Source organism: Lagopus muta, chromosome 17 (genome assembly GCF_023343835.1).
Source record: "Lagopus muta isolate bLagMut1 chromosome 17, bLagMut1 primary, whole genome shotgun sequence".
NCBI classification, from domain to species: domain Eukaryota; kingdom Metazoa; phylum Chordata; class Aves; order Galliformes; family Phasianidae; genus Lagopus; species Lagopus muta.
This window is the reverse complement of record NC_064449.1, coordinates 2,910,710-2,938,373: the sequence shown is the minus strand read 5'-3', so window position 1 is coordinate 2,938,373 and position 27,664 is coordinate 2,910,710. Positions and strand designations below refer to the sequence as shown.

The 27,664-nt window shown below is 44.1% G+C and overlaps 3 protein-coding genes across 13 annotated transcripts in view; 1 reads left to right on the top strand and 2 right to left on the bottom strand.

The window, feature by feature from the left end:
- On the bottom strand, positions 1–21,758 carry SUDS3 (SDS3 homolog, SIN3A corepressor complex component). Its single transcript, XM_048963909.1, has 12 exons — positions 21,478–21,758; positions 19,793–19,862; positions 18,497–18,552; positions 18,325–18,396; positions 16,165–16,184; positions 15,462–15,618; positions 11,569–11,664; positions 10,008–10,069; positions 9,117–9,138; positions 8,269–8,374; positions 4,599–4,683; positions 1–1,400 (listed from the first exon to the last, which is right to left on the bottom strand). The coding sequence occupies exons 1-12, from the start codon at positions 21,641–21,643 to the stop codon at positions 1,302–1,304; spliced, it is 1,011 nt and encodes a 336-aa protein (XP_048819866.1). The 5' UTR covers positions 21,644–21,758; the 3' UTR covers positions 1–1,301.
- Positions 21,759–21,774: 16 nt separating this feature from the next.
- Positions 21,775–24,696, bottom strand: LOC125701617 (uncharacterized). 5 transcript variants are annotated; one of them, XR_007380302.1, is made up of 3 exons: positions 24,222–24,696; positions 22,396–22,448; positions 21,775–22,221 (listed from the first exon to the last, which is right to left on the bottom strand). XR_007380302.1 is itself a non-coding variant. In XM_048963910.1 (3 exons), the coding sequence occupies exons 1-3, from the start codon at positions 24,544–24,546 to the stop codon at positions 21,982–21,984; spliced, it is 618 nt and encodes a 205-aa protein (XP_048819867.1). In that variant the 5' UTR covers positions 24,547–24,696; the 3' UTR covers positions 21,775–21,981. The 5 variants fall into 5 exon arrangements, 1 of the variants encoding a protein (XP_048819867.1); XM_048963910.1 differs by lacking the exon at positions 22,396–22,448 and adding an exon at positions 22,837–23,019 and having other exon boundaries at positions 24,352–24,696; XR_007380299.1 differs by having other exon boundaries at positions 22,396–24,696.
- Positions 24,697–25,083: 387 nt separating this feature from the next.
- The window catches only part of LOC125701534 (serine/threonine-protein kinase TAO3-like), a 42,305-nt gene continuing 39,724 nt past the window's right edge, over positions 25,084–27,664 (top strand). For 6 of the 7 annotated variants that reach the window (XR_007380277.1, XM_048963680.1, XM_048963686.1 and 3 more), the window contains exon 1: positions 25,084–25,122. The gene's annotated coding sequence lies outside the window, so the exon portion shown is untranslated. Of the gene's footprint in view, positions 25,123–25,182; positions 25,353–27,664 lie in introns of those variants that run through there. The other variant, XM_048963682.1, reaches the window with a different exon arrangement.

The following is a 27,664-nucleotide window of genomic DNA, read 5'->3' as shown; positions in this document are numbered from 1 at the left end:
GTCATTTAAAATACTCTATTTATCCAGATATGAAACAGGCCGGACCGATGCTGAACAAGAAGGCAGCTGAAAAGCAAAAACAAAAGATAACTCACAACGAAACAGAGAGGGAAAGGCAGAAATTACAACTTTTTGACCAGTAACCAAAAGGAGCACAGACTTGATTTGCACAGAAGCTGAAGTTCAGGCAGTGATGTCAATGGGCTGTGTAGTTCCTGCAGTAAAGTCACACGCAGTATCGGTGGTTTCAGCCATCAGGAAGACTGAGAGGAAGGAATGCCAGTCAGATCCTTAAACACCTCAGAAGGGTGTTAATACAGCTAATATCATCTCCTGAACATTTTACCTCTTGTGGTTTTGGAGGACAAATGTAGAAATACAGCACTACATCCAGTAATTGGAACACCCTTCAAAGACAAACGCATGTATGGTGCTTTGGGGAAAGATGGTTTTAGGTGTATGCTAAAAGCACGTTAAGGCAGCTTTCCACTCTGTACCACACTTGCAGTCTTTGTATGTGCAAAGTCCAGTTAACCAAGCCTTTGGTTTATCCTCATCTGCCTATTCCAGGGAATCTAGGTATAAGACACACTCTTTGCTTGTTCATTGAAAGGTTTTTTAATGTGAAGAGAAATGGATGCTTTGGATTAGCCACGTGTGACTGCTTAGCTATATTAAAATCGACTTGATTTTCAGCACTTGCTAAACTGATCAGACTTCCCCAGAAAAGCCTCAGCACTCAAGTCCTTCAGCAGTTCATCCAGTAAGCTGATGTTGCACACCAGATATTACAGATGCACTCCTCAGCTGCAGCTGAAGGTTGGCAGGATTCCTCTCCTTTTGCCCGACATCCTGAGCCTTGCAAGATATCAAAGCCAAGAAGAACAACCAACTTCAGGTCTTGACAAACAAAGTTTCTTCCATTGGTCTGATTCAAAACACAAACATTAGGCTGTTTTCAACATACAAGTCCAATCTGTGCTCCATGAAACAACGATGAAAAAAAGTATGATGCAAACCTTGTTAAATAGTCATCCAAAATAGATATTAAAAAAAAAAAAAGCATACAGCAGCCTGATGCAAAGTCCAGAAATAGTCCAGGGCAGTGTTTGCGTATCACCGAGATTTCAGGACTACATGGAATAATGTGGCCAGCCACAAACTGTCTCATAAGAGGTTATGACAGTGTTTTCTGCTTCTAAGATGAGAGTGAACAGACTGCCATACCCCATTAGAGGTTTCTCTATTGGTTTTAATAAAAAAAACAAGGAGAAAAAAAAGGACCAAGGAAGAGCATACAGTCATGCAGCTGATCGCCGACGAATCACAAAAACACCTCGCTGCAGCTGTCCCAGATAGATTCTCATCTTTGTGCTGTCACTGGTTTTCCTCACCCAGATCTGCAGGAGAGAGAGTTAAGCAGGGGGAACAGATTAGGGAAAAAAAGGGAAAAATCCCATTGTAAGTAATATGCAGCCCAATATTTCAGATGTTCTCACTGAGAATCTGAGCGTCTCCGTTATTCAGGGTGCAGGATGTTTTGGTTAATTCCTTTTCCCTTCCCACATTAGTTTTCTGCTAACGCTTCTGACTTCACCACTTCAACTCTCTGCTCAAAACAGTCATCAAGAATAATTACTCTTCCCAAGCTTCATCAAGAAAGCAAAGTTTCCTTCTGCTACAGCTCTCTCCAGAACCCTGGCATTAAGCCTTACCTAATCAAAAATAAGGCCCTCCAGATCCACAGATCATACAAATCATCTATCCTGGGATTTGCTCAGACAAGTGGCTATTAGTCAAGTGAAAAGCTTACTCAGATTCTGTTCAGTGAAGCATTTCTCACAATTTATTAAACAATTGTACCTGAAGATAAAAGGGCCTCTTTTAAACATACCTGCATGGAAGGATTCGTATGGCTTGCAGACGTACAGCACATTTCAAAGGACAAATTACTTCCCATGTAAGCAACCCTTCAGTCAATTTTCATAAATGAAAATCATTTCTAAGACCCAAATAACACAGAAGTTTGGACCCAAACAACGGCATTTTAAAAAAATCAAATCTGGACAAAATTCCTCTTCCTTTTATTATTGCATTTAAAATGACTAAATATATATACATGGAAAATACAAGTCTTCCAGCTCTGAGTTATGGAGTACTTTAGAACAGAAGCCCAGTATTTCCCACTGCAAGGGGCTGTAAAGTCAGAAACTAATTTATCTCAAACTGTTTTTCTAGATATCATTAGCTACAGGCCTAATGTGGTATATTGATTTAACTGTTATTTTAATTATAATCTGACCTCACTAGAAAAGCCCTCGGTATAAAATAAATGGAATATTTGCCTGCATTTGCACTTCAGTTATTTCCCTGGAGAAATTAAAACCCATCTTCTCTAACAGTCGTCCCTGTTGTGACATTCCCAGTGTTTGGTGGGCTTTTCTAACCAAAATAATTCCTCCAGCTGCAAACTGAGTGCCCATACACAATAGTAAATAGGTGCAGAGCTTCACATTCCATCAGGATATGATGGAATGCTACACTGCCTTATCAAAGCTAACTGCTTCATCAACCTTTATTTAGTAGGAAAAAGCAAAATCCATTTTCAGTGACCACAACAGTAAAATTAGCCCTAAAACGTGCCAGACAATTAAGAAGAATAAAAGAATTGAGACATCCTCTACAAAATGTAGTCAGAAATCAGAAGAGCACATCTATTAATTCTAAAGAACCGAAGGACAAGGGGAATAGAAAGAAACTGTGCTCTTCTTTGATTCCTAAATTGTAAAGGAAAACAAGCTTGCAAGTTTACATCATAACTTGCAACAAACTGAGCTTGCTGAATAAATCCCAGGATGAAAACCCCTTCCTGCACCTACTGAAGAGGTTCTTGCTATCAAAACGCAGAAGCTGAACTTTTCTGTGAGTCTGGCCAATGACTTCCACCAGAGCAGAAGTTTGACTCCTGTTCCAAGGAATCCACATGGAATTCTTATTTATTTCAGATAGGATCATCCCAGCTGTGAGTGCTGGAGAGGCCTATGGTCAATTCCAAAATTCAAGCCCAGTTTCACAAAACTAATTTTGATCTTCACGTGAAGGAGGAGACTTCTGATACACTGTTAACCAATTCCTTCCTTTCTCCAGCCACGTGGAAGCCATTTTATGCCATAATGTTATGTTTCTTAGTTAAGGCTTCTTACTTTGAAGTGTACAGACATGCTGGTGGGGAGACAATCTGCAGAAGCACCTTTAGTACAGCTCCTTTGAACTGAGCTGACTTCCATTAGAAATGCTATCAAATTATGGACTGGACTTCCAAGTGCTGTCAGATTAGGACTGCAGTCTACCACAAGTTGAGGTTTGCCTTCTTGCCTCTAACTCAATGCAGGACTCTGGGAGATCAGTTTGGCAGCTCCACTTGAATGAGCAACAAAAGCTGAGGTGCACAGAGCACTCCTAAGGACACGTTCTCATTTCAGTATTCTGTTCCCATCTCTTTTGCTTTTGTACTGTTGTGATGGGCCATTGCAGGAAACTAACTGCCATGCCTTCTCCCAGAAAGAAAAACCAATACCTACTGTGTCACTTTAAAGTGAAATACATGCAATAAGAAACATTGCATTTTCCTCGGGTTTCAGGTAAGCTGCTCCCAAAAGATTGAGAGTTTTATTGTTGTAAGTCAATAGTAATAACTTTAATCAAATTAGCAGTGCTACGTTTGCTAACATGCTGCCACCTCATCTCAGTAAACAGCCGCTGAGGATAACTGCTACAGCAAGGAGAACAGTTGTGATACAAAGCATATCCCATATACAACTCATTTTGTTGAAATGAAGCAGTTTCCCTTAACTGCCAAAACAAATTAAAGCTACTTTATTGCCTGATTGAAGAGAATTGCATTTGAGTCTATTGTTTCTTTCCTCAAAGTGCTAGGAATCTCAGCTCAAGAAATAAACTGCTCTCTTTGCCCAACTAACAGGCTGCTCAAACAGTCAGCTTACTTTGCAATGAGATTCACATCAATCTTCAGCACACATCTCTTTCTTCACCTGCTTCTGTAAGTCTTTATCATTAGCCAACAGGAAATTGCCTCTGACAAATGACTCACCCCCCCTATCTCCCATGCAGGTGATGAATGATGCCAGCACACTTTACAATCTACATACCCAGGTGAGCAGGAAGAATTTTCTCCCCTCAGAGGAACTAAATTTGGTGACAATGTTTGTCCTTATTCTCTCCTGGCAACCCAATGGGATTTACTTTTACCCTGCATTAATAGGAGCTGCGTGTCCTTTCAGTAATGCAAATGGAACTTACCAATGCATCATCAAGGAGATGCAACACGACAGCTCTTCTCACTCTTCCTGCTTGACAAACCACTACTTGCAAAATGTAGTATCATGCTTTAGAGACACAGGAAGCCTCAAGAAGAGATTTCAATTCAATGTCATCCTCTATTCAACTTCTTCATACACTACACAATTACATCTTTCCAGAAAGCAGTATATTCTCCTAGTCCCTAGCAAACAGCTGCCTGCCTGCCTAAAGCAACCCACAGTTTTCCCCACTCCTGTGAGCAAGGAGAAGCCCACTACCTCGTTGGCGCCCACAGAACTGATGACACAGCTGATCTTAGTGTTCTCTTTAGACTCCAGGTAAATGGCCTGGCTCTTGTGGTACCTGCAAAAATTAAAGAAAGACATGAAAGACATTAAACAAAGTACATGAAACCCTTCCCGTCCAGAGACTGCAGAAGTAAACAATAGCAAGATTGATAAAGTCAGGATTCTACAAGTATTTGGATAGAATAAACACGAAGTCTTTTTTTATTTTTTTTTTTTGCTTTCCATGCCACTTTTCCCATCTTTGCAACACAGCTGTGATCTGATCCTACACACACACTTGGCATTTAAATGCACCTTCAGAATGCATGAAGCTCTCTCAGTTTTAATTCAATTCCCAAAGCAGATTACTTAAAACAGATTTCATATCTGAAAGAGGCAGGGGCAGAGCACCAAGACACAAGATAAGACACACATTCACAATAAGCCCATGCTTCAATAGCTAGCCAAACTAGCCTTCCACACTTCAGACATGGGATGGATTTTAGAACACCAACTCCCTATTACACCTGATAAAAATCTTACAGAGCAAATTAGATGTTCAAGGATTATTCACATTTCCTCTCCAACTCCCCCCCCACAAAAAAAAATATCAGTAGAACACTGGCACAACAGATCTGAAGTGTACTCAATGCAGCTGTGCAGTTTACTGTTTTAACACCTTAAATTCCTAACACCATCTTATTTTGTGAAAATATCACCAATCACATCAAAGTGATAGCTAACTGACTCTAAGAAGCGATACAGAGCCCAAGTAAGTAGAAGTGTCTGAGCATATTTTTCACTTTTACATCATATTTTAGTCATGCTGTATATTTTTCTCAGAGCCTTTGTATGAAAGGAAGTAAAAAGCCTTCAAAATCCCAAACCAAATTGCTTAGTTTCATGGAGTTGCCTTCTTCACCCTCACCAGTTTCTGCTAAGTTCTGCAAAGTGTGCTGGACAGGACTCCCAGCTTCTGCTCGTGTTGCTTAGGAGAGTTCTGCAGGCAGCTCCAGTTGTAACGAAACCAATGGGCAAGTAAATTATCTTAATAAGAAAGCACCAAAATGTTTTGTAGAAATAAAAGCATAACTGTATCTCCACCTTCACCCTAACCACGAGGTGCTTCATATTTGACATGGAAATCCAAGTTGCAGAATCAGCACAGATTCTTTCAGTAACTACTCAGTATGCAAATCCCCACAGTCTGATTGGCTGCCAAAACACACGCATTTGCATAAGCTTTACAATTATTTCTACAACAATCATACTGTAAATATGGAAGTCGTCCAATAGCTCATTCCTCAGTCTCTCCCTCCTGGCTCATGGACTACGAGTTTTCTCATTTCTTGCCAGTAACAGAAATGATAGAGTTGGCCTTCAGTGCTCCAGAAGTACTAATTACCAAAGGCCTGGGCAAAGTAATCACAAATCCTGCAACCTTTCCACACTTGTGCCCAGCCATTATTCTTTCACTCTCATTTTAACAGAAAGGATATCAGCAGTTCCAGGGCAATGCAAGAGCAGCAGTGACACAAGCCAAGAATGGCACTTCATTGAGCCCAGATGACCATTAATTGATGTAAGGGAAACTATAAGCTATTCCAAACTAGACCTTACTGTGATACGACAGGAATGCCAGTCCAGCAGCATCCTAGCATGACATGCTGTGAGTGCTTAAGCAATGAGAATTGATCACCTAGGTACAATCAGAGTGCAGAAGACACAGTGCAAATGAATACTCTGAGTGCAATCAGTGCAGGCGCAGACACTGAACTGATTTTTCACTCAAAGCTTGCAATTATCAGTGAACTTCAAAGTCAGACACACATGAAGCTGCTGCCCATCAGTAGATTTATGTTAACTAAGTACAGATAGTAAGTCAGTTTGAGAGCTCAAGGAAACAGAGCTGAGCTGTCACAAGCTCCACGCACACAGGTATACATGTCAACAGAGGCAATCTGGTGAACCTCAGTAACCTCAGCCTTTTGCTGAGTTTATGCACCTGCAGGGGAACAAAAGGGATAGAATTCAACAGGAAAAGAGCTGAGAAAAAATTGCAAGGGAATTTAAGTTGGCTTTCAAGAGAAAAAGCACCAGACATCTCTCACTTTTGCAATACGTAAAAACGTCCCACTGTGACAAGTGAGACAAGCAGAAATAATTTCCCTCACTGCTACAAAATGCTTTGCTAAAAGGCTGAGATTTTCAACTCCAACAGAAGATTGAAAGAAATCACTGCATAGTCGTGTGCAGGCAAAGTTAAAAGCAAAATGATAAGATGGTCGCTTTATTGTGAACCATAGTTTAGGATCCGGTGGAGAGTATGGAATAAGCACAAGGACAAAGAACCTGAAAGTCTAATTCCACATCCTGAAATTCCCTACACAAAGTCTGTGCTTTGAAGACAGGTTTTTCTAAATGCAAGACCTTAGGGGCCATTACTACCTTAAACATTTGCTACTCTGAGATAATGGTCCTTTCTTGGCTGCTTCAGGAAACAGAAAACGCAGCCACTCCTGCGCTCTCACATTTACTTCTGGAGCACATACAAAATCTCTGTTGTTCTTGTTATGCAACACTACAGTAATCTGCATGGCTGAAGATTCTAAGGAACTGTTTATTCATCTAAATATACACTACAGGATAGTAGCTCTACACAAAAATTAGATTCTGAGAGCATCTGTGAAGTGACGAGCGGCCCGTTCATGTCTGGTTTGTGCCCCAAGGAAGTTTAAGCTCCAGGCAGCACCTTTCATCAGAGCTGTATCCATTGAATCCTCAATGAAACTTCACTACCAGAAGACAAGCAAACGACCAATGCACAAGACAGTTGCTGCTTAGACAACAAATTCAAAACTTATTTTTAGTATGAAAATTACAACCTCATCTCATTATTTTGAGCCAACAGAGCAGATTACAAATAAGCACGCTACTTGGAAATTGCTTTCTGCTTAGAAGCACTAGCTTGCCTCCTTGATTATCTCATTTTGCACGTCTCTGATTAAAACCCACTAATAAATTTTTCACAGAAATCTTATTTTCTTTCCATTTTGTGTGGCTTCCACAGCTAAACACCCATAAAACTTAGAGCTATATCCAATCAGTAATTCTGAAGCTGTCCCTCCTGCGTCGGATCTGATCTTTTAAGGCTGTTAGGATTTGTTATTAGAAATCTTTTTCATCGTGCATATCTGGTGCACAACATTCCTTCTGCCACCTCGTGGAATGAGGAGCTGTTGTACTACAAAGCAGAGCACATGGGTTGTGGCAGCAGCTGTACCTGCAATCGCTGAACTCCTGTATCTTAGCTGAGCAGCTTCAGTGCTCCACCAAGCTGCAACCAATGGTGGCTCTCTTACACGACATTAGATTTGACAGAACTATTTCCCAAGTGTCACAGTGCACAATTTCTTTTTTCTATGGAGTTGTTTTTAAGTCTCCAAGCTAGCAGATACTCCAGAAAGTCTATGAGGTCTGAACACTCCATTATCGCTTATTTATGAAAGCCATAATGATTCACCCTTGGAGGACGGAGCTAATAACTGCTCAAAAACATTTCACCCCTGGCTTCCTTAATAAAGCAATTCCTCCCTGCAGTCATTCTGTCTTCACAAAACAAGGCTCAGAATGATTAAAACAGAAATTCACCAGGACTTACCATCTTTTATCATAGTAGAGTTTTCCATCTTCTATCCGGGCCTCAAACCGCTGCGCTGGGGACTCTGCTGGTGTAGCTGGGAGGTGCTCAGGGGAGGAAGGAGAGGCTGAGTAGAGAGAACAGACCATTAAAGACTAGCACACATCCACCATGCAGCACCACATCTGACTGTAGAATCTAACGTGGCCACATTAAGCAGAAATAAGCACAGAGAGCTACAAACCCGAATTTCCTTAGAAAGGTACTTTCTTTCAGGATGACTGATTCAGCCTTGGCCTCGCTTACATAAATTGTAACATTTACTGAGACAGATCAAGCAACTGCAGTATGTATAGGTAGGTAATAAACACTACTTGCTTGGTTTTGTCTTACTTCTACCTCATAACGTACTAATAAAATAGGGTCAGGATTACTCCAGCACGTTAGCACCACTATCTTGAAGTGAAGTGTACAGACACACCTGGAGAGCTAAACCCAAAAACTGGCAATTCTCAATCCTCTATTTGCTTTACAGACATAAGCTGTCCAGACACATATGAATAGAGAGAAAAAAAATCTTGCTACACATCTAGATTGCCTCATGTTTTAAGCTGTCCCCCACTGCCCAAATGTCTCAGATACCCAAAGATACACATCGTTCCCTTCACATCGTTCTCTTCCCAACCCCAAACTTCGTAAGAGACTGTGAGACTCCACAGGGCGCCCATTAGCCACAGTAACTACACAAAGAACAGCAATTACACAGTCAAAACAATTACACAGCCAAATTACACAGTCAAGAAGCCTACAGTATAACTCTGTTATAAACAGCAAGTTGTGAACAAGTTCCAGTGCCACTGTTAACTCACCTGGTCTCTTGGGTGATTTAAGCTGCATAGAAAGAGAACAGAGAAAGTGTCAGTAATCACAAGTCAGTAAAATGGCCAAGGATGTAATGACTTTAGATGTGGTCCTTCTTCCCATATTCTAAATGTGTGTTTTTTTTAATGTACAGTTAAGTGGCATAACAAAACCAGAGCACCATTCCATAAGCAGCTAGAGGTGCAGATTGTCTCATAACACTAAAGGTCCAGAAACTGAACTTATTCAGAGCATTCTGACTGTCCACCACACCAAACCCATCTGACACGCTCCGTTCTCTGAGTGTGATCCAACTGCTCTCAGGTTTTGCCAAACACAGGATGTGGATCATTAGCAAGACTTCTACAGCTGCCACAAAAGGCACGCACCATTAACATCATCAAAAGCCTTAATGAGCAGCCTCTAATATAAGAAATCACATAAGCCTTAAAGCAGTTAGCAAGAAAGCAGTAGGATAATCACATCTAGAAGAAATTGAACAGTAAATATACACGTTGTAGCCTACCCCCCTTTAACGAGGTACTATGAGATTGGGGAGAAAAAAGAAAAGCCCCCAAAGGCTTGGAACAGAGGCTGGGATCTCAAAGAAAACAGTACTAACATCTGTTCAGCCATGCAGGGGAAGACAAAAAACACAGTAAGATGGCTTATCACTTGGTTCTGACAAAAGGTAACATTGTTAGACAGCATTCATTTTAATTAGGTTAATTAAACCTACCAAAATAGAAGGGAGGAGATACCCTCTTGCTAAATCTTATCTTGTGTCACTTCAGAAAGCCTACTGGGATGAAACAGTCCCACATCTCAGAAAGGAACACAGGACAGACAGCTCTGTTCTTTGCAGGGGAAAGAAATAAAAGCCAAGCCACAATCCTTACCTTGTTTAGGGTTCTCAGGTCCTCCATTATTTGCTCATCCGTCAGCAAGTAATTTAGCTGAGGTATCCAGAATTAAGGTTCTCTAAAGCCCTTGACAAGGCTGAAAATTAAAGCTCAGTGATATTTCACTTCACTAAACATAAGCCACAAGGTTCCTGCAAAGTTGCATCACATTTTAATAAGGGCATTATACTTTTTTATCATACAAATTAATGCAAGTCCACCCCTATAAAGCCTCATATTTAGCAGCAAACACTACAAGACCTCTTTAACTTACTCAAAACCATCCATGAACAACCTTTAGCACACTGACATTTACTTGATGGAGGCACCAAACAAGGAGCATTTTCAGTGTTTTTCAGCTTGCATTGCTGCAGAGAACAATCTGCGAGCTGAAACACAACAGACTTCCTTGAAATATTGTGAAATTAAGCTGAATGACACACACACAAAAAAGTCAGCACTTCACAACTCAATAGGCAGGAATAAAGACAGGAACAAGAACAAAAATCCACAAAACCTTGAGAAAACCAACCCGAAAAAGCAGGAGGCATAAAACACACCTCATGTGGATGAGGATGAAATAAGATCACACAGCTTAATTGAAAACAATCTCTGAAACCAAAATAAATATATATATATATTTTTTTTAGGAACAGTGAACAATCTCCAAGTAAAAAGAGGTCAATTAAAACTGGAGATGCTCGTGACCATCCTGCATGAATCCTAGAAGTTCAGGGTTTGATGCTGCCCACAGAAAATGTGAGTCACTCAGGAGCTGCAAGGTAAGTTTGTGAATCTGATCCATGCAAAACAAGTTGGGAATCCAACAATAAACTTCTGCAGAGTGAATATCATTGCTTTCCTTTCCAGGTGAATTTAATTTACACAGAAAAAGGACCCACCATCACATATTTCCAGAAGCCAGGGATCATTTTAATTACAGAAAACAAAAAGGTAGGAGGGAAGGATTACCTGTGTGCAGCTTTCTATTTTTTGGTGTTATATAAAAATAAGATTAAAAAAAAATAATCTAATTCAGAGCTCAAGTCTAGTTCCTTGCTTTTGCTACGCATCTCTCCACATTAGATATCTGAAGCCTTTCTCAGAAATGGAAAACACAGTCTGATATGACAAATACGACCCTTCTGGCAAATGTTTTGTCACATCTTGAAATGAGAAAAGCTGTGGTTCATGGAAAAAGTCATCTCCTATCTACGGAATCAATCACCTCAACATTTATGTATAATGTCCTTATACAACTTCCCTTTGTGAAAAAAGTGCCAGAGGAACTCAAACTGATCTCCATGACAAAAGTCCCCGCCTAGTTATCTCATGACACTGTGGAGTTTAAGTTCTTATCTCCACAGATCAGCTGCACACTGTTTGTTAATCACACAATATACAAAACAAATTCTGCTTGGGCATTTTCTACATTCAATCCTGATTCTAACACCTCTATCTTTTTTATTTCCTGTGTGCAACAACACTGATGCGCTCTGCCTTGCAGGCAGCATGCTGACTTCAACTACAAAAGCCCTCCAGTGGTTCTGTAGGATATCAGGGGCAGGTTTCCTCCTCTTGTCTGGGATGGGAACTGGATCATTTGGTCGTCGCCTCAGTTTCCTCGTCATGATAGGCTTCACTTCCATAGAATCTGTAGAGAAATGAAGTTGGAAAGCTGATGGGACCACTGGGAGAAGAGTAAGAATCAGTAACTTTCTACAGAGGGCACAAGGAAAATGATGTTTTCTCTTTCACTCAGAAAATAGGTTTTTCTCATGACAGCTTCTAGCATCCAAGCTGGAACTGCTGACAGTGAATACGAGCTCTCTTTTATAATAGGTCACTGCTGAGCAAGTGTTGTGATGCCATGGTTACAGCTTTCACTGTCTTCATATGGCACAGCTGTTTGGGGAACTCAACAGCTCCCTCAGGTACAGGTAAGTGAAGCACAGCAATGCTATGATGGCTCACGAAGAAATTCTCTCATGCTAACACCGCATATCTGCTTCCAAGCAGATCACTTAAAAGGAGTTATCTGCTAATAAAACTGGAGTAGGTAGCAGCACATCACACATCAGCTCCAAATCAACCATTCTTTCTCACATCTTCAGGTTGGAACACTAAGCAATACAGTCACTGCATTCAAGATGGAGACTGACACACGGAGCTTCAAACACAAACAGGATTTAAACCCAGATGATCGAAAAAAATCTCAAATTATGATTTAAGAAGTGAGATCAATTGTAAAATTCACAACTGTTGTTAGGAAGAAAGCTGTAGCTCAAGCACTGGGGAAAATAGTCTAAAATTGAAACATCTCAAGTCACCATCCCTGGAGGTGTTAAAGAAACATTCAGGTGCTGTACTGAGGGCCATGGTCTAGTGGGAAATCTTGGTGGTGGACTGGCTGATCTTAAGGTCTTCTCCAACCTTGGTGATTCTATGATTCTATGATTCATTCTCCACATTGCAGTTTGTCTAAATGACTACAGGCGGTCTGAACTGCTCAACTCAACTCTCAAACTCTCACAGATAATTCCTTAGTTTATGAAGGTAGCTTGAATTGGCAAGAGACCACACCTAAAATGCTAAACCCAACACATCACTGTTCCTTCTATGTGCTGAAAGCTATTTATTTGTCTTTGAGTACATACAAATCACAGCCTAGAAAGCACTGATGTATATGAAGGTTCCCTGGTTCCCTTTAGACACCACATGCTTGAGATGCTCAGCACATTGAAAACACAAACTTACTTTTCTCCCTACAAAGGGTGCAATAGGAAGAACATTCTGCATATTAAGGGAACAAACATCATGAGAAAAGATTTTAAAAATAAGTAAAAACTGAAGTGTCACTCCCAGCAGTACACCAAGGAGTAGTTTCCTTCAGAGCTGAGTGCTTTGTATTACACTGCACACTGATAGCTTTGTGGACACTAAAATCATAAGCTACTGTGTTAATGGAAGCCCCTTCCTGCCATTTGTGAAGACTGATTTACAGGAGCCTCAAAAAGAGGGGCTTGAAGCACTTCCTCACGGTGCCACGCAGCCACACTGAGGCTTTTCCACCTTTTTTATAAAAGTTCTTTGAAAGGAGCTGTCACAAAGCTGTTACCTTAAAATTTGAGTAAGGATACCAACTGACCTCAGCAACTTGTAGACAAAACTGCAACAAGTCAGCTGAACGCTAATACCACATCAACCCCCAGAGAAAAACACCTTGAAAGTCTTCCATTTGCAATGAAACACATGAAGAGCTGTGAGATTCTTGAGATTTGTGATAACTTGAAGCCATTTTCAAAGAGCTGCTAAAGTACCAGCAGATTTCACCTGAAACACAAGCTTACATGAGCCTTAACAGGTGAGAACCACACAGGGCAGTGCTCCAGGAGGCAGCAGCTACAATCTACAGAAACTGCAAGCAAGTCCTGATGCTCACAAACCAGCCTGCTACTCATCAGGTTGCATTCTTGCACACAATGAGCTTCTCTATAGGTTTTAGAAATCACTGAGTGCATGCAGGTTCCATTGTGCTCCTTTCTCAGGCTGCAGTATGCATTCGTGATCAATTCTGCTACTTCTAAAGGAATCAAATTGCATTTCTGCTGGTCTGGAAGGAAGGAGATAAGAGAGGCCTAGCACACACACACACAATGAATTGCTTCTCCACAGTTATTTACATGCCTTTTACCAGAGCTGTGCCTGATGAAATAGCTCATCTCTTCAGGACACACAGCAGTGGGGGAGATATTTCCCAGAGGAGAATTAATCTGGTCCCCACATCACACACATTACCCCTGAATACCTCTTTTTACCCTCCTCTGTCTCCCTTCCACTCTGCAAATCCCAACCCTGATGTTAACAGCTGTCCTGCCTGCTGATGGAGACCCTGGATTCCCTCAGATCCTCAATACAGTGGTGTGCAGGTTACAAAGGCAAGATCTACTCAGACCTTGATCCTTTAATGAAGATCTACTTGCAAGATTAACACTGTATGCCAGCTTAGCAGTGAGGAAGCACAGCCCAGAGTGACAATAACAAAGTTAAGGCAAATACACAGAGAGTTTGTAAGATCAGACAAACCCATAAAAACAAATCCAAAAACAGACAACCAGCACAAGGTGTTTTCCAGACCAGATCAGCCCTAATGGTTTGTACAACTCCACCAAGTACGTTTCATCTCTTGTTTCTGAGCAACAATTAAGCTATTGGCTTATGTAACACTTGTAGATGCTAAAAAAGATATAAAAGGTCCAATTCATGGACAGACCTCAGCAACACAGCCGACATCATCTGTCCATAACATGTGGGAGTTGCTTCTTGTAAGGAAATCAGACCAGACCTTTGGTTCTGTACCAGAGAAGCACAACCTGTGAAGGAGGCCAATCAACCCTCACTCCACTGAGTCCACTACTGACAAGGCACCAAGGGTAACAAGTGGTTTCATACAAGGAATTTGTCCATTTCATGCTCATTTTCTAAAGTCTGGACATAAATGCAGCTAACTGAAATCAATCTCTTTTACCAGGTTTAAGTAGCACATTTTAACCTTTGCTGTTTACCTTCCCTTAGTTTCTTAACCATCTGCACTATTTAAAACCTAGTAGCACTGGTCAGGTCAACATTGTGGCACTTCTCAATAGTTTCACTGCCACGTTGCAGGCACTTAAAGAATCCCTTTTTGTCTGCATACAGAGCAGGACATCATGAGAACACGTTTCATATCAGCATAATGAAAAAGCACAAACATATGGTAGGCATCCTCTAGAACTCAGTAACAAAAATGACTAAGATGCATCAATTCCAACAGCCATCCCAACTGAAGGAAATTCTCACAGAATGGTAGAATCTTGAGTTGGAAGGGAGCTTTAAAGGCCATCCAGTCCAACTCCCTGCAATGAATAGGGACACCTACAGCTCAGTCAGATGCTCACAGTCCAGTGCAGCCTGACCTCGAATGTCTCCAAGCAAGGGGCTTCCAACCACGAGGACAGCCACAATACATTCAGTGAGTCAACTGATTAACTTTGTACAACCTCACAAAGAAATACTGTTCTACAACACTATCTCAAAAATCTGTCTTGAGAAGAAGCTATGAATCTAAACACGAGTTTAACTTTCAGGACTGAGTCCAACCCAGCATCCAGCACAATTTTATCAAGTCTAGAAATCCCAAGAACTCAATCTGTTCTTCTGAAAGGAGAAAAAGTGAATGAGAAAGCTTCTGCACTCTGTTCCTTTGCTGACACTGCTTTGATTTACATGTTAATAATGCAGGTCACTGAATTTTATTATGAACTACGTTCTCCACTTAAAGACCACCAATTTGTGTTGACATTTGGGAAGTTTTAAAGTCAAGCTGTCAGTATAAACCAGCAGGGCTTCTTAAAACTCTTTTTTCTAAGCAGTAGCAAAGCGGAGAAGAAAAACGACAGATCTTGTTTTTACCTCCTGTTAATTCCATGGTTAACTTCTCATTCTCAATCATCTTCTTCTTCTCTTCCAACTCTGCAATCAAATTTTCCTTAAGCTCAATTTTCTTATCTTCAAACTCCTTTGCTGCTGCCTTCTTTTCCTTGACGTAATTCTTTTCCACCTGATCTGTCTAATGCAAATCAAAAGATAAAAGAGTCAGCTAAAGAACAAATAGCTCAAGTCAGTGATTTGGCAACACCTTCTTTCAACTGCCGTGCTTTCATTAGCTCTTCTGTTGAAAACTATAGCCACTTCTGCAGATTATCAACATTGAAATGATACAACAGAAAACCACCTGAAATGACTAAGGAAGCAGAACTGTTATCAGCAAAAGAATTAATTCTTTTTAAACACACTTTAATGGTGCCTCCCCTATCAAGTCTCTAACAGAGAGCTCTTCAGACTTATCATCTATCACCCTAAGCAAGCTTAAACAAGCTTTTTAAACGACCAAATGCACAAGCAGCACACAGCAACTGGAGAAAACGTGGATTTTTCATTTTCTTTTTAATGACAGCCTGGAAGTTACTGCAGGCAACAGAACTGTATTCTGTACTTAACTGTAGTAACACCAAAGGGGGAAACAAAAAATAAGAAAAAGTGCTGGTTGACAAAGCTGCAGGTTTAACACCTTCCACCCACTTAATATGTATTCTGATAAATTAAGAGTACTCACTTCCAGCTGGAGGAAAAGTTCTGAAAGAAAAGAAAGACTCAACTTAGTAACTTAATTCAAGTTTTCTATAGCTATTCAATCACATTTGCAAACCTTACACAGCAGCAAACCTTGCTTTCCAGCTCAGCTACTACTTCCATCTGTACCAAGTATACAGCCCACCCTTCTTCCAATCACAGAAGTAAATCAATTCTGGATACAAATTCCCCAGATAGAAACTTGACACACACAGGTGATGTATGGTTGGCAACAATTGACAGCTTAGAGCAGTACTACGAATTTCAGCAACGATCCATTCAGAAATAATATTGCAGCAGTTAGATTCATCTATTTAATACAAGTGCCTGACTTCAGGCTGCTTATGCCTGAGAAAACATGCAAGCAAGCTGCTATCTATCCCTGAAGGTTAAGTTCTAACATACAGCACTACCTTAATTCAAGTCACGCAGGATGAGGCCAATGGATTTCTGGTGTGAAACAGCCCTGCTGATGTTTGTGCAAGGGCTAATAACTTGAAATCAAACAAGTCTGCATGCTTTTTGTGTTTCCTGGAGGACACACTGCACAGGAAATCTTTACTCAAGACGGTGTCAAAGAAAGCAAACTAAGGCACCCAGTCCTCAAACCACCACATTTCACCAGCATTTTAACCTATGGAAATATCTGAGATGGCAAAAACTGCTCTGAAACATACTGAAGCCTGTTATCACAGAATGGCCAGGGTTGGAAGGGAAGTCAAGGATTGTGAATCTCCAACCCCTCTGTCACATGCAGAGCCACCAGCCTCCCCATTTAATAGCAGACCAGGCTGTGGAAGCAGCCGTGTCACTTTTTAAAGTGCTATAAAAGCCAAGACAGATGGCCAAAACAAAAATTAAACCTTTTGTTTGCAACTTCTTCCCTAACTTCTCAGCAAGGAAGGCAGCCTGGTCTGGTATTAAGAGTGGAGGTTGGTGGCCCTGCCTGTGGCAGGGGGGTTGGAGATTCATGATCCTTGAGATCCCTTTCAACCCAAGCCATGCTATGAATACTTCCATTATGGAGCTAATCATATACAGACAAATCTAAACTGTTGCATTAATATCTGAATTCTAAATTAAAAACAAAAAAAAACCACAAAAGCAGAATGAAAAACCTCACTCAACGTGGGAATGAATCAACACAAAAACCCATTCCTGTAACAGTAGGCAGTCAGGTTTTTATCCTCATTCAAAACTAAGCACAATCTGCCCTCCTCTGGAAGAAAGGTGCTGATGCACCACCACTCCCTGCCAGCCAGGGATACAAGTTAGCAGTTAGTTTCAGCATCCCATTATCACTAGAATGCCACCCTAACATAAAATATTTGCTTCTCGGAAGACAGATTTCTGCTTGCAAGGAGCAGCTCAATTTACTTAAACTCCTCAAGCAGATCCTTTACTATCCCAAAGTCTTTTAGAAGACAGCTGGCACTACTGAAAGGCTGCTGTATATTTGACATCATACAACTGCTCTGATCTATTTCACAGAATAATGGGATCTGACCTTGCTTCAGTATCTAAGATAAGAAACTACTGGAAAGAGGACAGAAAGGAAAACAAGCAAACAGATCTGATTTCCAAGCTGTCCCTCTGTGGTAACACAATAAAGGCTCTCAGAAGGGCAGAGCTAGGCTCTTCTAAAGGAACTTGGGCCCTTGCTTCTGAGATAGAGCCAGAAGATGTAGGCAGCCCATTTGGTGTCACAGCTGTAAACAGTCACATCTGCAGCAGCAAATCCTCTGCATTTGTTGTTCTCAAGCACAAAACAGATTTCTGAGGAAGCATGCAGTGCTAAGGTAAGGTGTTGGACAAGCTGCACAACAAGCCAACGTGGAAGACTGCAGGCATAATGGCAGATACAAACATTTTCATTTGTGCTATTTCACACAAATAAAGACTGAATATTTTATTGGTGTTTAGTAAACACTCTGCAAATAACACTGACGGGGGGCTGGGTGTTTTCAAGAAAGATTCCATCGTGTTTCATAAACTCAGAAACAACCACAGCCCACCCTCAGAGCATGGAACCCTTTCCTCCAGCAAGTTCCTATCGTCAGTGGAGAGTTGCATTCACCTTCTGCTGTTACAAAAATCGTAATGCAAAGGCATATGCAGCATCTTTGAAAGAAATACAGCTTACCAGCATTTCGTATCCTTTCTTTGTACTGCTGGTCCAACTTTTTCATTCTTTTCTGATATTCCTGAAGAGTACCTAAAAACAAATTGTTGATTTCAAAGGCAATTTAAATTTTTCTTTGTATTCAGTTTCCTTCCTGAACACAAACACAAAGCTACCCCCCCTCAAGACTTACCTTCCTGCAGCTGCTGCAATTGCCTCTTAAGAGATGCCAGTTTGTCCTGATACATCCTGCAACGACAGAGACCTTTACACTGAATCATAGAACGGCCTGGGTTGCAAAGGACCACAGTGATCATGTAGTTTCAAACCCCCTGCTGTGTGCAGGTCACCAACCAGCAGCCCAGGCTGCCCAGAGCCACATCCAGCCTGGCCTTGAATGCCTGCAGGGATGGGGCATCCACAGCCTCCTTGGGCAACAAGTGAAAAACAAACCAACATGATTTGTTTCACCATCTGCTTCAGTCACAGCGTGCTGACACTGAATCAAAAGCTTTTTAGAAGAACTTCAGGAGGCAAACAAGTAAAAGGGTATTTATCCTACAAATGAGACATCATCACTCTGTCTAAGAAAACTCATCAGTTTTACGACGCATTCAAGTCAATCATTTCCCTAAGAGTTCGGCAAAAACAAGACTTATTTGTTTTAAACGTGGAAACCTATAATGACATCTAGATTTACAGACACCAGGAACTTTGCAACAGTTCTGCCACTTTATCAAGTCTCAATATTTGTGTATTACTTTCCTACTGATAAAACAGAAGGCATTTCCTCACACAGACCTTAACATTCTGCATATACGTATGCATATTTTACATATCTATATTTATATATATTTTACATACACATATAAAACTTTCCCCAGCACACACACCAAAAAAAAAAAAAAAAAAAAAAAAAAGCAAACCCCAAACTAAAACCAAAGTCTATTCCCAGTGCTGTTTTAGTCTTGCATTTCCTTTCTCACGTATCTGTGGTTTAACATAGCCCAACTCTTCCTGACCTGTGTGAAAAACCACACTGTTGCCAGTAAATGAACATAAAATGCTGCAAATACATCTTAGGTTGGAAATAAACTACCTCAAGTCTCCAAAAAGTTAATTCTCCTTGGACAAGTCTGACATTCAGTCACTTAAGTTATTTTCACAGGCATCTTGCCTTGGCTTGTATCAAGTAGATTCCTTGTTTTCTTTAAAGGATCTGCCTGCAGAGGGATTCATCTGCAGCAAAACTGAGCTGCTGTGCGTTTCTTTGTTCAAAACATTGCTTTGCTTCATGAACTGAGAGAACAACTGAGAAGAAATGCAATTACTTGTGCTTATTAGCTATTACATTGAGCTACAGTTTTTTAACCCAAATCTTGGTCCAAAACACTGCAGAGCTCTATACAAAAACAAGACATCTGTCCCCCGCCTCCCAAGAAGGGCAGCAAAAACATAACCTCACTTTTCATTAGAATGGGCTACTTACTGTTCTTTCATTTCTACAAAGTCTTCCTCCTCATGTTTTGCCAGATCAGTCTCGCTTGCATCCTCAGTATCTAAATGAGGTAAAGAATGACTTGTTAAAATGAAGCAGGATTAAAAGCACAACAATAAATTGCTAAAAACCCCACACTTGGGCAAATACACAACCAGACTGGCAATAGGAGAAATGAATTCAGAACTGACTTGAAACATCTCATCTCTTCCTTGACACCACAAGTCATCCCATGTAAGCCCACCAGCAGATTTACAACACAGCTTCCACTAAGTTTAAGCAGCACTGACTTAAGATCCCCCAACTAATTCCTTTCCATTAGTCTTACAACCCTAAAGTGAGATGGTAACACAATCTTAGGACCCTGAAGGACATTTCCCAAGCTGCTTCTTATAGCTTCACCCAGGAGACAAGGACTGAAGGAGCTCTGATTTAGAATGCCTCTGTATCTTGACCTGAAGCTCTGCAAATAGCACTGTGAGTAGATGCTGTTATGGTTTACCACAGAGGTTGCACTTAAGATAACACATTTCTTGCTATAATCTGAAGTTGGCTTCTCAGCTCCACGCTGAAATACTCCGTCATTCTCTCAAAGCACAGACAAGTGCTAACGCACAGATAGACCCAATCTTATATGCAGATAATAAAACCTATAAAATAAAGCAGTACAGCACTGCTAGCTTTCAGCTACTCCTTTGCAGCTCTCTTTTCTTGTGCAGCCAAGGGTGAATTCCCTTTCCTCTCTAAGGGGTCAGCTTCTCCAGACTGGAGTTATGGTGGACAAGGTACAGCTGCACAGCTCATCTACAGCTACATCTCCCACATATGGACAAAGGCATCAGCCTCAAAAAAAACCTGTGAAAGGCTACAAACAAACACCTTAAACTTTATTTTTATATTAAGATAAAGTTCAACACAGAGATATAGCTCAAGTTCTGACTAAAACAGAAATACTTTGGTAACAAAAAAAGTCCTCCATACCATTTTATTTGCACACTGCCACTGGCATCATGTATGCTGTCAGCTCTCAAGGCTCCAACTCCTTGTTCAGAAGCACACAGACATGATGTGGCAGCAGAGTGGGACTGACTCCCATCCAATCTGACCCTGCTTACTATCAGAGGGTCATTCCTCATCTCCCTTACATGTCATTGTATGCATCCTACATGCCAGGATACTGTGGATTTCACTTCGGATTTCTCTTCTCCCTTGTTTTCCCGGTCCCACTATAAACCCCTCTCTCTCCTAACACCTTCATGGCCCCTCATTCTTACAGGTTTCACCCTTTCCTCTACCTAACGTCCCTTTCCTCCTCCTACCCCTTCTCACCACAGAAACACAAGTGAGCTCCGCACACCGCACCTCTCCAGCACTTCTTATCCTACCGCCCCAATTACAGCCCGGGACACCCCAAAATCCCACGTCCTCTGCGCTCTCCTCGTTCTGACTCTTCCCCACTCGAGAAAACCGCTCCGATTTCACCCCTCCAAACGCCATCATGTATTTATTTTTTTTTAATTCTTCCACAGGAAACTCCAGCGATCGGACGGCCGAGCTGTTATTTCCGCAGCACGTTCCCGCAGCTCACAGCCCGCCCCGCTTCTACCCACCTCCCAGGGAGCGCAGCGTCGGCCCGGCCCTCCCGGCCTCCCCAGCCCCGCTCCAGCTCTACCCACCCTCATCGGAGTCTCGGGCCCGAGCGCTCCGCTCGCCATCCTCTTCCTCGGCGCTCTCCAGCTCCTCCTCCTCGTAGTACTCGGGGCCGGGAGGCATGGCGGGGGCCGGTGCCCCGGGCGGGGCTGGAGCGGGCGGCGTAGCGGACACCAGCCCGGCCGCGCTCATCGCGGCGGGACGGGGTAAGAACGGGACGCGGCTCCGCCGGGCGCTCTGGCAACAGCGCCTGGACCCGCGCGTCACTTCCGCTTCCGGTCGCCGGAGCCGCCGCCGGATGGACGCGCGGCGCTGCAGGCGGGCAACTAACAGGGGGCCTGATGGGGTGGGGGGCGCTGGGCGCGGTGGGTTGCCGAGGGGTCACGGGTTCGAGGCCCGGGCACGGCGTCACTCACTGAGTTGCAGGTTCGAGACCCGCGCACGGCAGCGCAATGCTCCGCGAGGGCGGAGACGTCGGACCTCTCGAGAGGCACGTTGTCACGTTCTGCCACCAGCTGCTATCACCCACGCTAACACAATGCCCAGCACCGTCCCTGCCCAGTGGAAGTGGGCTGGTCCAGTGCTTGCACAGCTTTCCTGCTGCTTTCCTCCGTGTAGAAAAGTCTTCCTCGTTCCTCCGTGCTTTCATCAGACTCCTCCCTGCCAGTCAATCGCAGCTTTCCTAAGCGTCCAAACCCACTGCAGATGGGCACAGACAGGTTATTCTCCAGCAGGACACTGCTACAATCTGAAGGACCCAGGTGTGGATCCTGCAGTGAGATTCACATGCAGGGACCACGTTAATTATGTGGCCTTAATGAACGTGAAAAAGCCTCATGCTATTTCAGGCCAGGTGTTTCACTGTGCCCTTTCCCACAGCTGCACATCACTTGGGAGGCACTGACTATGGCCGTGCCCTTAGCAGAGCTGTGCTGAATGCTCACCTGGACATTCCCCAAATGCACGGCTTGTTGACTCACTGGGACACTACAAACAGCTAACCAAGGAGAAGGAAATAAAACAGAATTGGTTTTATGTAAGGAAGGACTAAACTCAAGATGAGTGCAGTGCTGTTTAAAACTAGTTAACCCAGGGGGCACCAGGACATACCCTGTTCTGAAAAGAACTGCAGTAGTAACACAGCTCATGCACTTTGCTTTTCACTAGTTTATCCAAGATCTGTTTGCACTGACTGACAATTTTTAACTTGGAACACCCACGCAAAGCATGTATTAAACCTTTTTACGTAAGTAAATATTGCCTCTTACAGGAGATGAGGCAGAGACATGGCTGAACATCAGCGCAACTGCGAGCAGCTCCCAGATCTCAACATCCCTTTGGGGGGCACTCAACTTGCCACACCAGTAAGCGTTGCAGCCACTCACATCAGTGCCAGTGCCATCTGCACGCAGACAAGCAATCCTTCCACAGGGCTCTGGCAGATGCAGAAGAGCTGACAGGGCTGCAGGGTGAACAGGAAAGGGTGCGGTGGCTGCTGCTGCATCCCAGGAGCTGCACTGCTGGGGCCGCGCTTGGACTGCCCAAATCACTTCCTCATCTTCGCACAGCTGCAGAATTAGAAACAGCACTCTGGCTAAACCCCCAATTTATTTTCCATTTCCTTCCTGTATCTCTTCCATGTGTCCACACAGTTCACCCATCAGCTCCCCAGCCAGCCTTGCTCATGCTGCTGTGGACAGCGATTGGGTAAATTCAGAAAGGCTGAGCTGGGGCTCCCCTTTCAAGGTTAATTCAACTCACATTACACTGCCTCAGCACTTTCTGTTTGTCTGAAGCAAATTTACCCTTTAGGAGGAAGCTTGCACACAAAGGGCAGGTGCATTCACTAATGTGAGGGCACAGAGGAATCCTTTGAACAGCAGGAGCTGTGTGCAGAGAATGAGTAAGAAACCGGATAGAGTTGCTGATGCAAAATTGTTTTAGCTCATTCTGTGGTCAAAACTGGAATCTCACTTGCTGCTTGCTCCCTCCACACCAATTCCTCCTGTTTAATATTAGCCTTCTGGAGACACCCTATACTGTCATCTCTCAGGCATCCAGTGGGAACCCAAGGGAGGAGGTTCAGCTTTAAGGAATGCCATGTTTCCCTTACAAATGCAGAAACTTAACTATCTACGCCCCAAAGAGCTATCAGGGAAAGTTTAAACTTCTTTGTCAAGCTGTTGTTCTTGGCTCATGTTTTCATAAAAAACTGTTTTTCTCATCACAACTCACTGACTGTTTGACATACATTCACTCAGTCTGAAGAAAGGTTTCTGCATCCTGCTTTGTCAGCATCAGCTATTTGCAAAGCAGCTGACACAGAGGCCCTGCTCTTTGTTTTTCTTTCCATTTGTAAGAAACAGAGAAGAAAAAAAAAAAAGCTACAAAGTTCAGTCTTTGTAAACAGAAAGCACAGCAACATGTTTCTTATATGAAATAGATAACCAGAAAACCTGTAATATTGGCCTTTGTAGAACAGAACACAGCTGCCCATAGCCTGGGACATGTTGCTTTCAAGTTTCCACACCTTTGGTTTGAAATGACTGCACCACGAGGGCCCTGGAAGGCAGCCCAGCAGCGACACACCAGCACGAGGCTGCATGAGGCATGGGCAGAACACACAGCTCTGGACCTCCAGCTTTGTCCATCACCAACATGCTCAGAGACCAGTACACAAGCCAGTGTAGGTCTCTATATTTATAAAGGAACGTTTGCCTCCATATAGGAAACTGCAAAGCATGGCAGGAACAGCATTGCACCACCTTACCCTGTCTCTCTGCTCTGCAGTCATCCTAACCCAGGCCTTTCAGCCACCACTAAAGCTTCTCGTCCTCCAAGGCCTTTCCCCCTCAGGCTGGGCAGTCCACAGCTCCCCTCCTGATGCAGCCCATCCTTACCAAGGCTTTGCCACATGCCAGCAGCTGCTGCAAGCCCCAGAGCCACTCTGTGATGGACCCTGAAAACTCCTCTTGCACACCTGAACCTGTGGTAGGCATGAAACCACCTCCGCACACACTCGGTCCCCCATAGGCCTGAGGTTCACACACACATCTGTACACAGGCTGCCTTTCCTCACACACAGCTAGGCCCATAAACCTGACTCTCCTTTCCCACCCACCCCGACTCCTTACAGGCCTGCCTTTACTCTACATACACCTGCCTCCCCACAGCGAACCAGAGCCCTCTCCTCACACACCCCACCCCTTACAGCCCTGCCTTTCCTCACACACCTGGCCCTATAAACTCCAAGCCCACTCCCGGTCTCCCTCCCCCCCCCAGGCTAACCCCCCCAGGGGAACCAATCGCCCGCCGATCTCCGCCGCCCCCCTCATCCCACCGGCCGGGCTGCGCAGGCGAACCAATCGAGCGCCGAGCGCCCTCCCCCCACTCCCCCCCCGCGATCGATGGCCGAGGCGCCCTCAGCTCGTGCCGGGCCGCGCGGCCGAGCGCCGATGCCACTCCCCTCCTCTTTCCCGCCCGCGGCGAGCGCGGCGGCAGGGCGACGAGCCGAGCGCCGAGCGATTGGCCGCGCCTGGCAGCAGGGAGCCGCGCCCCGGGCGGCGGCGGGGCCGTGGCAGGAAGCGGCGGGGCCGGGCCGGCCCTCCTCCCGCCCGCTGCCTGCTGCCCGCTCCGCGCGGACGTGGCCCGCGGCCGCTGGCCGGCACCAGGTGAGAGGCGGCGGGGTTCGGGGCTGCGACGCCGTGCGGCGACGGGAAGTTAGGCGGGGAGAGTCCGGCGGGAGCGGTGCCACCATCGTGCCGTTGCCGCCCGGCTCCGCTCGCGGGTTTTCCAGCGTCCGTCAGCGCTGCGGTGCGCGGAGCGCCGCGTCCCGTTCTGTTGGCGGTGCCGGTCGGTTTGATGCGCGGAGCCGCGGAGCACGTGGATGGCGGTGCCGGCGGTGAGGACCGCGCCGTTCTGCTCGCAAACTTTGTTTCCGACCGTGAGCACGAGCGGCTGACAGCTCGCTGCTTCGTGCACCCGCCGTCGGCTTGCGGGCTGCGATCCCCCGCATCTCTCCGCGCTGTCCGCGGGTGCTGTCAGGTCGCTGTGCCCTGTTTGCCGCGCGGTGAGTTGCGTCTGTCAGCGCACGGCCCGGCGGAGCGCTCCTCTGCCGTCGGATTGCGGGAGAACACGGGCTGCTCTGCTCCCCTCTGCCCTGCAACAGCCGGGGGCTTTCACTTTTTCTTGTGGGTGTGCTTTTACACGACACGGGTGGGGGGAGGTGGGGGGTGGAAAAGCAGCCGAAAAGCTGTCACGCTTATTATTAACGGGCTACTTCCTTATTTGAAGGCCGTCGATCCGAGCAGGGTGATTTGATTGCCTTTGGCTGAGCGCTGTGCAATGAACGCGCGGTTGCGTTGCTGCTTCCGAGGGTGGCTATGTGTCCTCCCGGCGCTGCCCTCTTATCGTTCGCTGCAATCACAGTGCTGAGCTTTCTTTTTGATTCATTGGGTGATGTGTGCTTTAGAAAGCGCTGCTCTCATACGTGTATGTTGCCTCTGGATGAATCTACGGATGTCTTAAGGAAGAAAAAGGGAATCCCTCTCCCTGTGTAACCTCTCTGACTGTTTCACAGGTAGCAGACATTCAGGCTTCTCATTTCAATCTGCTGTGGCCGCATCTCAGCGCACAGAACTTGATTGTATGGCACGCACCACCTAAAGTCATCATTGGGATTGCATGGCAGGAGCTGTAATCTGTGTGAACCTCAGCTCCTAATTAATGAGGAGGAAAGTTGAAATAGAAATTAAAGTAAATTAATGGGGTGTGGTCTTCCATCTCCGGAGCCATTGAAGGTTGCTGGAGATCGGAGTGCCCTCCTTGTTAGTTGTGACGCCACGTGAGCTCCCATGACTCTTCCTAAAGCCCCAGTCCACAGCATTAAAGGATCACACTTCCAACACAACCTGCAGTACTTATTCTCTTCAACTATCCAACCAGTCTTTCGTTTGTCAGAAATGTTAAAGATGTCTTTAAGGATCTGCTCTCAGATTGCAAAGGCCAGGAGTGCTGCTGGTACAAATAGATGTATAGTGATTTCAAAGAGATTCTGGAAGGGATTTTGTCTAGGTGTCCTGGGTAAGCTTGTCATACTGAGGCTGGCGAAAGGATGTGCTGAATTTGGACATTTTGGAAGTTTTCATGTTTACACGCTCCTCCTGGCATTCACTCGCTGGACTTTCCCTTTGTGTAAGAAATTGTTAGTTTAATTTGTAGGGACAGGGAAATTTCGCATTTAATATAGGGAGCTTACAAAACAAGTTTGTCCGAGTTGTTAATGAAGCAAGCACTTGTTCCCTTGAACAGGTAATAGCTTGATGTTGATGTAATTACAGTTTTTCCCCACCCTGAATATTAGGTCAGAATGGACTCTGGTTTATTTCAGATGTAATGAAACCAATAGCTATGTGGGAACACGCGGTTGCATGCCTTACTGCTTAGCTACCAGAGGCTTTCAAATAAGGACATTCTCACAGTTGGTACAGCGTATTAATTTCAATCTGTCCTTCTGAGCATCGCTGATTAGGCACAGCTGGAGCGTGGGGTTAATTGGGCAAAGTTAAAGTGCCTAACTCTCTTGTGTGAACTGATCTCCATTGGTAACTTGTAGTGAGCAGCGAGCTCACCCTGAGCTGCACCTTGTTCTGCTGTCATTTGCTATTGGTGATGCTGGGCTATCTACGAGTCCTCATGTGCGCAGCTGCTGTGCAGTGTGTGCATTTCCACATACATTAAGCAGTTCAGGATGAAAGGCTTTATGACTTCCAGGTACCATCGCTGTTTGATGACCAGGATGTTCTCACTGGAGTGGAACTGATGAACACGTGCCAAATATTTGTGCGTAGCGACTCAGCTTCTGGAGCGCTGCAAATGTTATCCTCAGCTTCTCCATGAAATTTCTATTTCTTTGCTTTAAGTAATTGATTTGAGAGTGCTCTGCACAGAATGTGGCGTGAAATTGAGCAGGTTGACTTGGGGCTGACCTTGCACGCTGTGTTCAAGCCAGGTTTACAAGAATATGGTCACTGATGATTCATGTTGAGATGATGTTTTCCTTCTTCGTAACGGAGCATATGGCACTGCTGAGAAATGTGGGACACAGAGCGCTCATTTGATTTATTACACAGCAAAAAGTTTAGGTTTTCAGTCTAACGCTGAGCAGAAAGCTTTGTAAACAGCCCAGGCTGCCGGGTTGTGTTGGATGCATGA